The following is a 14,038-nucleotide window of genomic DNA, read 5'->3' as shown; positions in this document are numbered from 1 at the left end:
CTTCCATCTTATTTTTGTTTTAATTATTAAAGATTATATTGTAAGGGATCTTCTTTTCACGTCAATTTGAGTTAGTCACGTTTTAAATGGGGGAAATAATTTCTTTTACGAAGAGCGCGCTAAATATTGAGGGGTTTTTTTCACGTTTCAAAATTACTTGGTACACAAAAGAGAGGGAGAGATACACACCCACATGTTTGGCGAACGAAGGAAAATCGACAGGAAGAAATATGCGCTAGACTCAGAGTGAGCAACTTTCAATGTCTTTTATATCTCATCATTCCTCGATTCCATTCATTTGTTCTGCTTTTTATACACTCGTTGTAATCTGTTTCTAGTTCGCGTGCAACAATCGCTGAGCTAAATATCCCGATCTTGAAACGCATACTTACGCTTACAGCGCGATTAAATATCTATTTCTTCCAACAAAACGCGCACGAGTGTGTGGATGTGTGAAGTAGATTAAATGAATAGGTTTCTGTTGTTTTTTTTAATAATTTACCGTTACCAACTTATTCCACGTAAAGTGCGCAGAAATCATGTTTCTCTAAACACAACATCGCAATTACGCGCGGTGGCTTCTCTCCTTGCCATCCATCCTTCGTATTCCTTTGGGATGCCCCGCACAGCACTGCATCTGCATGCTATTTTCGTTCGTTCGTTCTTATTTCTCTACGATCATCTCTGTTCCGTCTCTACGCTTTGCTTCCGATATAGAATGATCACTAAAGCGCGCAAATGAACTACACAGCGAAAGCGATCATCTTTTCCCCGCCGACAGGAGCAATGTGATTCGACAAAGCGGCCACGATGCGATGCGCGCCCTGGGCTTAATTTAGTATTCGTCTTCTTCGGGCGGTATTTCATCCGGTGGCGCAAAACCATCCTAAACCAAAAAACAAAGACCCAAGTGTTAGAAAACCATTAGACCAAAAAGTCGGCTGGGAAAATATTTTGCTGTATGTTATACCTCCGTCGCGTAAAGGATCTCTAGTATTTTCTGAACGAAAGTACTCTGGCTTTGTTCATCATCTTGACAGCTGAAAGGAAAGTAAACAACAGTTACATTAACTTCCATCTACGATGGGAACCAACGACGGCAAAGACTTACAGAATTTCGATATCCCTCAATTTGCTGAAATAGAAATCGCGCTCCTTTTCCAGACCTTCAAAGTTTAGTCTCATATCGTTCATTTGTGCGGTAAGCTCCTCGATCTGCTGATTCGTCACACTGTTCTGGGAGGACGATTTGCTCGTATTTACATTGACGCCACCTCCGATTCGGCTCGGCGGACTCTGCACCATCTGTCGGGTGGGTGCAACTTTGGACACTGGACAACGTTAGATATGTGTATGTGTATTGGCCAAAGGAAGCACATTGTGATCACGGGTAGCATCACATGATGGGCAATCCCGATACACGGATTACAGATAGGATTATGGTGGATTTTGTCAGTAGTGCATTATTCGGTAACATGCAGGATATTCCGTCGAATATTGTTAAGGACATATAACAGGATGAACGGCAACCGGTTGAAGGACATTTCACAGTAAAATCATAAAACGCGGACATACGGGATCATTGTGAGTGTGTGAAGAGTAGGTGTCAATTAGTCGTCAGTGAATTTGGTGGGGAGAGTCGAGCATTAGATAACGTTTGAAAGATGAGAAGCAGAAATAAAAGGAAAAAGAAAAAATACAGTCAATATATTGCGCTACTATTAAAACAGGTGATGAAAAGTGTGTGTCCATAGCTTTCCAGAAAACTACTCTACTCCAATATGCACAGTGATACAAGAAATAAAAAACAAAAATTATATAATACTACAACGTGAAGTTACAACATCGTTCTCCAGTGTGTTTCACATTCTGTCATTTACGCTTTTGCTTGTTTTATAATAGTATCACGGGAAGGAAAGAGGATCAGTTTAAAGTTTACGTACTTTCAAATATTTATAAAATTGCGTAAATAGTTGTAACATATAGTATGCTGCAAAATACAATGCATAAATATTCATATGTTTAGTTCAGTTAAGAATTTTGCGATTACAGATTTAATGCCTCCCAAAACCACTGTTTACCTTTTGTGTGTTAAGCTTAAACGAAAAATTATGTCAAACTTCACTAACTATGTGATTTTACACTAACAAAAAAAAAATCTGTTTCAGGTGCACTACCTCACTTAACATTTTGCATGTTTAAGTGTCCGTCGATAAGAGAATAAAAATTTTTTTTTGTTATCTTATGCTATTTACATCATTATTTTACTATTTACAAAATTTTTTAAATGTATGTACATTTTCAACATGAAATTGAAACGAAATTACACAAAGGAAAGCTCGAATGCATAACAAAAATTATCAGGGCACAAACATTCCTCTTTTTATCTCCTATTATGCTTTTTCACAATTATAACATTAAAATATTGGAAAAGCTTGACTTATAAAATTCGACATGCATGTTTAGACTTTCAGTTTCGATTTTAAAAGTTTTATCTTCAATATGTCAATTTTGTATTCATGCACTAGGTATTACAACGCCTTACCGGAAATTTGTTTGGCGATATAAAAAATCGACATATTTAGTTTTCAAAACAATTCTAGGCAGAATTAGTTATGATTTAATATATCGAGAATGTTACACTGCTCAATGCATTATTTCCTGGCAACTTCTATTTAGCAATTGCAACCGTTTTTTTTCTGTAATACAATCGCAAATTCGTTTTATCTTCAACATTACTAGTCCAAAAAATTGTTTTTATACTCTATTGCGTTCATGAATGCTTACTTAATGCAGTCTACTGCCAAAGCCAAGTAAAACAAGTTACTTTATATAAGTTTAGTCCAACATTGATGGGATGGTAAAAGCAATTAGCTCCACAGGACATTTAATAAAATTGCACATCGTACAGGCGCGCCACCATATAAGCTCGCATGTGAAAGTGGATAGTGAGATCCAGTGTGACAGAATTACGACTTGTGAACTTTGCATTAGGCACCAACAAATTACGAACAGTATACGGGGGGTTGCATATTATTAGTATTATTGCTAGCGAATTGAAATGGAAAGTGAGTATAGTTAAACGAAATTGGACGATGCTTGAGAGCGTAAGTTGAAGTACATATGTGTAAGAAGTAGTAGTAGTAGTAGTAAGAAGGCAACGTACTCGGTTTGATTCTATCACGTGGTGCGGTAGTGCCGATTGCCATTTTACGTGGCGGAGCAACGGCCGAAACGCCGTTACCTTTCGGTGCACCCGCACCGGAACCCAAACCCATCGGTAGGTTATCGCGCGCTAGTAAAGCATCATACTCTCTACCGTCATAGTTTGCGTCGAAGAATTTTTTGAACCATTGCAAAAATTCAAAGTTATCTTGGAAGCGACCCTTAATTAGTTTATCGATTGGAATTATCTAAAAATGAAAAAAAGAAAAGAAATTAAATTAGAGCATGATGAAATTACGATAAATTGATTAACCTGCCACCACTTAAAGGAGAAAAAAAACGCATAAAGAATATTTGAAATTAAACAAAACTATAAAGCAATCAAATCGAGAGAAACCAACAAAACACAATTCCTGTGCAACAAATGACTTCACATAACCCGGCCTTTAATGCATAAATATCAAACCCAATGTGCAGGCACACCCCGAATTTCTGAAATGTCTTATGCTGAAAACGCCATATATGGTACACACCAGCGCCTGATTGAATATGCTCGTAATCCCTTACCTAAAACGCTCGAACAAATCATGTCATAATTTTCACACATAACCCACTCATACCTGTTGCAGAGATCTTTGGCTTTGTTACACGGTTTTGTTGTAAATGTACATTGAATAGAAAAGCATTTGATAATTGATCATAATATGTATCATCTCCTCTTTCCCTCGCGTGAATTGTGTGCAACTGTACTGAAATAATCACTAACCACTGGTCAGCAAACCATTCGTTGAGCGAATATAGCTTATTATACAACATTTCTGTCAACTTAGTATTGGTTGATTTTGATTCAGAGAAATGATCCAGGATCTCTGTTATGTAGATTTATAAATCTTTAAAATTCCTAAAGAATATCTTCAAAGATTCATGAAGCTTTTAAGAGTCAACTCTTGGTTCGAATTACTCCACACTGCAGATTCACCTGAACGGCCCTTCTCAAAAGATTCATCAAGACCCACACAAAGTCAAGTTAATGTTGTCGTGTGATTCCACTATACGATTGCTTATATTCGTTCAATTTAAGGCTATGCTAACAGTACTTATGCAATAACTATTTGTTTGCACCGTAGAGTCCTGCTTCTTTATCGATACAAACGTGTACACTGGTCAGTCAAGTAAGGAACGCAACGCAATGAGTCAGTAACATGGAAATGAACTGACAACAACTAATGATCGAAAACGAATGAACAACATTTTGGAGCAGAGAAAGTTTTTGTTTGAAGAGAGTTTAGGAAAAAGAAGGAGGTATGGGGGATTTGTTTCCTTTTTTTTTTTGCTTTTTGGTCCACTGATAGGATTTTCAATTAAAAAAAAAAACATTTTTGTGCTGATATATGCTACTGTACCGATCGACCCGCGGTTGGCGGAAGCTGTTGGCCGGCTGTGAATTCGGGTGGTCGGCAGTTCACCAACACCGAGCTCGTTCTGTATCGCTCCCTGGCCAAGCATGATGCCGCCGCGCGCCTCCAGCGCGTCGTAATCTCGACCGTCGTAGTTTGCATCGAAGAATTTTTTGAACCACTGTAAAAACTCGAAATTATCCTGAAAACGACCCTTGATCAGCTTGTCCACCGGGATGACCTAGTTTGCAACGGGAAGGAGGAAATGAGGGAATGGAATGGAATAGATGAGAGTATAAGAGATACACACACTGGTTCCCGAAAGATTCGTTCTGTCGCAACATTGTTGTTCGATTGTCTTCGACCGTTTTTAGGCATTCTAAAATCGGTCATGCTAAGTACCACCACGCTTATCAATTTGTAACACACAACGCACTACCTCCTGCTTGAGTCAACGTGCAACATGGTTTTGTAGATGCGTTCAATCGCACCGTACCCAATTGCTCAGCCTAATTCAATGCACACATTTCTTGTGATACATTAATCGCAAACATGCGATGATCCTAGTTACTAGAACAGAAAAATTGGTGCGTAAATCTTAAAAAATCTCGATTTTCCATCGTCGGAAACAAATACGATATTCCACACTGAGCTGTAAACAATTGATAATTTTTCCTTGAATCAAATAAACAATATTTTATCTTCGATCCCCGGTTTTGCTAACTAACACAAAATGTACTTTTTTGGAATGTAAATTACGCCAAACGCTCATACCTTATCGACATTCATCTTCTTGAAAGCAGCCTGCAGGATTTTGAAGTTTTGGATGTATTCGTGCTCGAGATTAGTGCGAAATTTCACACGCTTCATTGGTACGGAACCGGGAAATAGCATATCCATGTACTGGCAATAGGCGGCTCCCGTGCACAGTTCCTCGATCTTGGTGAACTGCGATCGCAGACAATCGTTCACCCACGACAGCATATCATGCCGCGAGAGGTTGTCTGTCGTGACGTTGGTCGAGTAAACGTTGACGGCCATGTTTAGAAACTTGTTCTGTACGGTTCTAAAATGAAACAGGAAGATGAAAAACATTAGGATTAGTATGGTACATTTACATTTACAACTGATTATCTCCGTTCATAGGTGTATGATAAAGTTTATGATATAGCTTAATTTACTTAAAATCTTGTTTAACCGATCAACTGAATTGAACAATTCCCAATATTCTATTTAACTGAAAGACTAACTGAACTGGTTATTTATTGTAAAAAAGACCTGAATTAGCAGGTGTTCTATTCATTTCAATCTAATCACAAATAACACACAAATCCTCTACAAAAATAGTTTTTATTTCTTACAATATCAATCCTTAAACTGCACATTACGAAATTAGACGATCCTCACCGAGCACGGATGAACTACAGCATTCATGTGCCGGCAGTAGAACTAACATTTATTTTATCTCATGTCTCGGCGTAGTCGAGTAAGGGGTAGAGAGCGTTTGGAAGCATGTTCTACATTTGCTCTTGACATTTTTAGTGCGGCGCAATGCGAACTAACGGAATGCAAAAATAAAGAACCTGCTGCACACACCTTAATCGTTCTGCGTGTGTTGAAACATCATGCTAATGCTGCGTCTACCCAAGCACAACGAGACATGGATTTAGTGCGAAATACATTCGCTGTGTACTCTCAATAAAGCTGAGGAAACTCTTCAAGCACAGAGACAAAGAAAAAAAATGTTTTTGTACTAGTAATCTAATGAAATAAATTTGTCTACTGTCACAGCATTGCTATTGGATCGTATTGTTTTACAATAATTTAACACACACACACATTGGGAAACTGGTTCATCGGTTGAATCCTTATGCTCGATCTCTGTTAAACTGTTGTGAGCAGCCACATTTTTACGATAGTTCTAAAGGCAGATATGAAGCATCCGAAATACGTCAATTCCATCAATCCGGCCGCGTTTTTCGACCAGTTTCGTGCAGGCGAACATCTTCACACGTACACGCTTGTCCAAAACAGATTTCGTTCTTTACACCGCGCTAATCCGGTTTGCTTCAAAAGCAGAGGGTTATGTTGGTGGTAGCGAAAGCTAAGATCTTCAACACACTCTCGTCCATCTGTAGGCAGTGTGACGCGCCAATGGGGGAGGCACCAGGTGTGGTGAACTTGTCGGAAAAGGAATAAGTTATTTGAAATAAATATTTACGACTGCGGAGGCTGACTGATCCTATCGGCATTCACTAGCCTTTCGCTTTTTTATCTGCCTTTCCGGACCTCTGAAGCGGTGTCTGGGAGCGGGTGTGATACTATTTAACCAATTGCTGTGTCGATCTGTGCAAACTTTGCTTTCACCTGCCAGTTGTATGGACATGTCAGGCTGTTGATCGAACCATGGGTTTCAAGTGATTTTTTTATACGATTTCCTCCAACGTATTCTGAGACAACACACAAAAACAAATATTATCAAAGCAGATGAATCGTACAGTCGATACCCATTGACGAAATGTTTGACATTTCAATTCAACCGTGCTGATCTCTGCACTCGACAGTAATGGCAAATAAGATCATAAATAAACGAAATTACCCCCACTCAAAGGAGTTCAATTCAAATCATTTTTTAGCTAGTAGTCGATATCATCATACATCACCTAAAACTGAACAACAAACTTCACATCTTGCGGGACAAGATCTCCAATTTGCTTTCATCTTTTGTTTGGTGCCTACGTGCACAAGCACGACACTCCTATTTTTACAACTCAGCGATCCTTTCATTTTACGATAATTCATTCACGATTCAAGTGCACATTTCCTTGTCGCCTGCATACCTCGTGTAATTATTTTAAACTTTCTACATTCCAAAGATAGAGTTGAAAGCTGATTGCAAGTGGATATCGTAGATTCTGGTACCAAGGTATGGCATGATCGATATCCACTTCAAGTTAAACCATTTATTGCTCATTGTCAGTAACTTCACATGTCCAGTCACGATACATCGTAATGTTAAAACGCATAAAGGACTATCTATAGATATGTGTAAATGATATTCTAACAAGATAATCTAACGCTTTTCTTATTGAACTATTTCAAATATCTAGATCTAAGGAATATTTATTGTGAAAACCGTTCGAAAACGTAAGTTCTTAATGTTCAAATGCGTTATTTAATCAGAAATTCGAGCATTATTCGAAACCCTGCGAATCGATTGACTCGTTGCTCAACCTGTTGTTCAACAACTCAATGCGCTCCTAAGAAAGTCTTATACAAACGCCAAGTTATGTATTAAAAATACTCTTTAATGTACATAATTTTCGGTAGTCATTATTTCAAAGAATCACGTAAACATTCAGTTATTTGGGCTTCTAAAAAGTATACCATCCCATTAAAGTAGGAGCACCAATCGTAGAGTGTCGATCGACGAGTTAAGCGACCGTGTGCCGAAGGAAAACATCATATTCATCGCGGTTTTGCCATATTTAGCATGCATTCGAACAGGTATGACAGCCGTATGCAATCAACCAAATGTTCCATGACATTAATTTACGTACGATACGTACGTATGTTGTTTCTATAGCAACGAGAGACGCTCCCACCTTTAAAAGATATAAATAAAAGAACCGCTCCCATATGCGAAACGCTTCTTGTAATCATCTCGCCCAGCAAGCCTAAAATGATTTTGTAAACGTATTATTACATCTTATCATGATTTAGATCCCGTTTGTTGTAAAGCAAATAAACCTGTAAGAAGGAATAAAAGAATTGAAAGATAAACATAAAACATATGAACCCAATACAGAAATTTCCATATTGATGCAATTTCATGCAACTGGTAGGAGTAAACACTCCTCATACAGTCAGTCAGCCCTTCCTTATTTCATCAGGCACGTCAGGTTAGTGCATTACGCCAAGCCCAACAGGAAATGGTACCGGTTTCTGTATTGAGTCATATGATTGCTACATTCGGATGCATCCACCCAAATGCATCCCACACACGCAATGAAGCAATATATATATGCGTTTGCTTATACCATTTTACAGAAAAAATCACCACAACAAAAAAACAACGCTACACTACAAATCAATATGGTAAAAAAAAAGACCTAACACCCGCCAAATTTGATACATTAAAATAGAAAACGATTTCATATTGCAACGTGCAAATATGCCCGGTAATATGCTCCCCAACACAATGATAATTGGGTGGCAAATACAATTTTGTTACATCAACCTGCTTTAACGCCTGCTCAATTTTTGTTGCGCCTTTTTAAACGAACCCACCCGTAAACGGCTTGTTCCGGTTGACCTACTCTAAATCGGCCAGGTAAGCCAGGTAAAGGTAAAGGTTTCCGCCGCAGATTGTTGTACCAGCGAGGATCGCAGTAAAAAGTAAAATTGCAAACAATTATCTATGCGTTTTTTTTGTCGATGCATTATACAACTTTGTGTAAGTGCACACATACGAAAAGTTCAAAACGTGATCCACCTAACAATCGCCCCCTTATGGTTTGTATGGTTTACAAACATATAAAAACTCATGTACGCAAAGAAAACATTTTGAGAGGCTGGTTTTTGTTCAATATACTTATTGGTACAAAAAAAAACCAAATATCAAACTTTCCATCTATAAAAACGGTACAGCTTTTTCCGTGGGTTTTCTTCTCCGGTCAGTGCTGCCGAAAGTGATTGATTCAATGTTATTAATTTTTATTTATACTTTTTCCACTGCTTTCCAGCGTCGCTTCTTACCGTTGCTTCTTATCTTATTTCTACTTCGGGCACGTCTCGCACCAGCGGACTCTTTACAAATCAACTTTTCCCCTTTCGTTAAAGTTCAAGTCTTGGTTATCTCACATAGACGAGTAAAATGCAATACTGAATTATATTTTCTCTTATTCAATCGAGACAGCTGAATCGTATATCATTCAGTTAATGTTGAAGTGAGGCGAACACGTAAGATAGGACTCATCTTTCCTTAATTACAGGTCCAAATAGTAAAAAGGGGTAACTCATCACTAGGAGTTCCTTCGAAGCTAGTAAGGAAGAGTCTTCTTCTTAATCGGTACAACAACCTCAAGAGGTCTAGGCCTGCCATTTCTAACTTTCTTTGACTTTATTTACACGAAGCCGGATAGTCAGTCCCCAGTCTGAATTCCTTAGTCTTGACTAAAATTTCCTAGCAAGAATGAAGAAAAATGTTAGAAAATTCATGTCTGGAAGCTTAAGGTTTCCGGTAAAAATCTATGCAAATCTCTTTCACACATTAATCCGCGATTGTTTCGACGGAAGCAAATATATGCGCAAATAACAAGTGCCGCATACACGTGTACGGCATAATGAAGTGAAACCTCTACATGAAACCGACAAATTTTCACCAACATACATCATCATCATCGTCGTCGTCGTCATCATCATCACCATCGACCATACGCGCGGTGTTTCTCTGTCTGTCGACTACACTGACTCGCGATAGTGTACATGCTTACACTCCAACATCGATTGCCAAAATAGCGGCATTCGCATCCCGTTCTTTTGCCAGTATGCTGTGGCTGCTGTTCATGCTGCTGTTGCGGCCACCCCGCACTAACGGTGTAAACCGGGGGGCCGATTGTCTATCATCCAAAAGCCGAAACCAAATGCGGCACCAAGGGGCCGTCGTACCATATGGAGGCCGGGCATTCTACGGGGAACGGGGCGAGTTAGAAGCAGCGTGGCCGGTAACGAAGTGTTTGGGGGTCCTGGCTTTTCTGGTCTAAATTTAAACCGAAATCATTACTGCACCAGGAACAGTCGCTGTGCAATGCGCTGCTTTCGTTCATTCCGATCTGGAGAAGCAGATATACCGTACTGTTTTGGATAATTAGGGAAACCTGGTTTGTGGCGTACCGTTCTTCTTTTAACGTGACTTGTAGAATCTGACTGGGAGTGAAGAGTCTTTTTTTGGGTTGTAAGAAATCAATCAAAAAACATTCACGTAAGCGTAGTAGGAATTCAAAACCCCAATTCCCAACCGCCAAACATATGAGGTATTTTGGGAACTCACAGTAAGTACTCCCTGTACTTATCCAACATATTATCCGGCCATGGTAGAAGTACATTCTGTTTGTTCACCAACATGTCATATAAGTGCGACCCACCTTAATGTGGGTTCCCCTATTCTGGAAAGTGCTTCCGCTTCGATGGGTTTGCTTCCTAAATAGAAATACAATCAGTGACACAATAGAATTAATTAGCCAAATTATCACTAAACAATTGACCACAAGTAGAACATACTGCACTGTGCGGGACATCTGTTTAAGTTCAACAAACACGTCAGTTTATCACAAACGCGTGAGTGAATGACAGGCACATCCGTAAATATTATTGTAAGGTAGAATTAGTGGACATGTGATTTTGATTTAAAAGAATGAATTTCACATATAGTAAACATGCAGTACGAACTCCAACATACAAATAAACATAATGTTTTTGCAGTTATATATAAAATAACCATCCATAACAAGAGCTCGTAAACAGCTTTCAAAGGTGTTAAAGAAGTTTCTACGAACAATTAAACTTATCTACACTCTCTCAAACAGTAAACATTTCACTCAAAATGAATGAAAATGAATGAAAAAAAATGCGTAAAATAGCTCGGTGAAGATCGAACGCTCAGATCGGTGGGAGCAATCAGATTAATTCCAGCTTTAGATTTGAAACGGTGCCTTTTTTTACCAACGCCATCAAACAACTTCGAGACGAAATGTGCTTAAATAAATTTGTTTCACAGCCCTGCTCTCTCCTACCTCAGATCATATCGTAAGCCAAACATGTACAGTTTTTCGCGTGTTGATGGAAGTCGTGCATATGTACACACACAGAAGGTTTATTTTTTGTTCGCGGACCAAAACTTCCAACGTTTCCGAAATCAATTTCGATGATAGCTGTTGATTTGTAACCTTGGCATGCGTTTCGAAAGCGTTACCGTGATCGAATTGGGGAACTAGAATGCGGAAGTTTGGTGAAATTTTCCAATAGGATTGGCTTATAAACGTCGATAATCAAGTACGCCAAGCTTTTGAAAAATTCGTAGTTCAGGTTTTCTTGGTAACCGATAAAACGAGTGCATCCGCAGACACAGCTAGATGAAGAGGTTAGTCATGTCATGAGTGTGTTATCGCTGAATCCTACACTGCTACCATAAATAGTATTACGATGAATGGACGATAGCGATAAATTAGTAGGACGAAGTTGCGACTAAAAACGGTCAGAAAAAGTATGATTCAATGCGGCTCGCAAGTCATTCCAGCAACATAAATTGACCAGGAACAACACGTAAATGTGGAAGGACAATGGAGAAAGCATTACAAAAAAGAGCCCCACGAGCTGTAACATGAATTCACTATCATCCAGTGAATTAAACTCCGGCTTAGGCCACAGTCGAATGGTCATGTAATAAGAATGACACCGGACGACACAGCCAATGAAGAGCTTTTATAGGTCGTCCATATGGACAGAAACGTGGTAAGCCCACATTGCTAAGAAGTGATGGTGTTAACGCGTCCCATAGCAAGGCTGGCGATATTGGTTTGGCAGACGACGGCACTCGACCGTGTGCGGTTTAGAGGGACTCTTGCGTCAGACCTAGACCACGATGTAAGTAAGCAGGTAGTTCTAGTGTTAATACAGTGTCAGTCTCGGCCAAATCCCGTCCGGAATGTCATGCTCCTGTGATTACCCGGTTTACGTGGTAAAAATAAATCTAGTAACCCATTCTCGGACAGGCATAACTTAGCCGGTACGACTGGCATAACCTACAACAAGAAGAAGGTTCATACAATTCTATATAAACATCTGGAATTCGCTGTTATAATAAAAAAAGAAAAACTGACCAATTCGTATCACATACGGGTCACGGAATGGGGAAAAACATTTTAATCGTCCGAAACAAATTTCGGCCTGACTGGTGTATCACGTACATATGTGAGTATCTGTCACAGTCGCCGCACGCACACAGTTGAGCCATCGTAGCAGCATGCTGTTTCAGCACCACACTACTACCCACATAGCCGTGCATGCGGAATATGCATTCAACGCTTGCTATGGTTGTGTGTTGCCATCTTACGCCCCGATCCGATAAAATGCCGATGATGAATCATACCAGAATTTGTTCACACTTTCCCGGCCGCACAAACCGATAACTGGCAAACAGGGATAACGCACAACTAACATTTTTATGCAAAAAAATCACTGCATATAGACTTACATCCTAGAAAGGTAAACGTTCTTATGCGTGTTATTATTTAAATAACAAAATGATCCGAACGAACCACATAGGAATGTGAAAAATATCTTCCCTTTTGATGCCACATGTTTTTGAGTTTGCCAAATAACACGACACGGGCGCAGACAAACTTTGCCTGCTTGGATTCAACTAAAATAAGACAGTCCTAATATCACACAGGGATGTAAACGTTCAACCTGCTTTGATTATTAGTAGAAAGTAGCTGTATCATACTGGAACTTTCTCTCTTTCTCTCTCTTCCTCTAGGTTTCTTTCTACTTTTCTGTTATCCTAACCAATACTAAGCAAGTGTGGTTCCGGGGCATGGCTTGACGTACGCAATTTAGAGATGAAAAAGTTTACCGCACGCAATTTTTCCCGTAATATTTGGCAATGCTTGTTGATGGTGCAAAATGAGCGAATAATTCTTAAATCAGTGTTATGTTTCACTTCCGCTCAAGTAACACAGTTCACTAAGTCTTTGCACTTTAGTCATACATACAACACACGTTCAATTGAAACATTGCTGTTCTTTGAAAGAAACCCACATTGTGTTTGTCTTCTATTCGATCACACTTTTCACAACGCAACGTTTCTACAAAACTCTTCACTCTTCGGGCGCAGAAGTACCTTTGCTTTTCGCCTCTTCTGCTGCTTTCTTTCGACTCGCTTCTTCTCGCACCAATCACTCACACAATTCCCACACAACGCACACACACACACGCGCGCGCTCCACTGTTCCTATACACGCGTGGCGCTTACTCACACGCAGCTGCACACCCTGGCAATGACCAAACCGATGCTGGAAACGTACGGAACAAAAAAAAATCAGACCGCATTACTGCTGTATCTTCTCAACCCACAACCACACACGATCATATATGGCGCAGAAATAGAGACAATTCAGCACACCTTTTCTACAAATGGTTATCATTTAGCGTATAGAAATGAGATATGTTTGTTCGCTTATACACGATATCTGCATCGAAGTAGAATGTATCGCTCGTCGCTTCCATCAGGCTCTGGAATGCACTGGTCAAATAGGGGCGCCATGTTCCACTCAAAAAAAAACCGTCTATTTCATAGCATGCGTAGCCTGGTAGCCGCAGACAACAAATATGTGTGCAGAGCGACGCATTCCATCGGTCGTAAATGGGGGAGGAGTGTAATAGGAAATGGAACTAACCCAACAAGCAGCTCTTCA

General features: G+C 39.5%; 1 protein-coding gene across 2 annotated transcripts; it reads right to left on the bottom strand.

Moving 5' to 3' along the window:
- Positions 1–835: 835 nt before the first annotated feature.
- On the bottom strand, positions 836–5,603 carry LOC128715424 (microtubule-associated protein RP/EB family member 1). 2 transcript variants are annotated; one of them, XM_053810319.1, is made up of 5 exons: positions 5,337–5,603; positions 3,167–3,413; positions 1,112–1,334; positions 971–1,040; positions 836–886 (listed from the first exon to the last, which is right to left on the bottom strand). In XM_053810319.1, exons 1-5 carry the CDS (start codon positions 5,601–5,603, stop codon positions 836–838), a joined length of 858 nt encoding a protein of 285 aa, XP_053666294.1. The 2 variants fall into 2 exon arrangements, with proteins under 2 accessions (XP_053666294.1, XP_053666295.1); XM_053810320.1 differs by having other exon boundaries at positions 1,112–1,331.
- Between the last annotated feature and the right edge of the window lie 8,435 nt (positions 5,604–14,038).

Source organism: Anopheles marshallii, chromosome 3 (genome assembly GCF_943734725.1).
Source record: "Anopheles marshallii chromosome 3, idAnoMarsDA_429_01, whole genome shotgun sequence".
NCBI lineage: Eukaryota > Metazoa > Arthropoda > Insecta > Diptera > Culicidae > Anopheles > Anopheles marshallii.
This window is presented reverse-complemented; position numbering and strand designations above follow the sequence as displayed.

Coding starts and splice junctions, on each gene's coding strand:
- LOC128715424 (XM_053810319.1), bottom strand. CDS start 5,603: ATGGCCGTCAACGTTTACTCGACCAACGTCACGACAGACAACCTCTCG. Junction 3,414..5,336: donor AGAAGATGAATGTCGATAAG/GTATGAGCGTTT, acceptor TTTCATTTTTAG/ATAATTCCAATCGATAAACT. Junction 887..970: donor AGATCCTTTACGCGACGGAG/GTATAACATACA, acceptor TTTTTGGTTTAG/GATGGTTTTGCGCCACCGGA.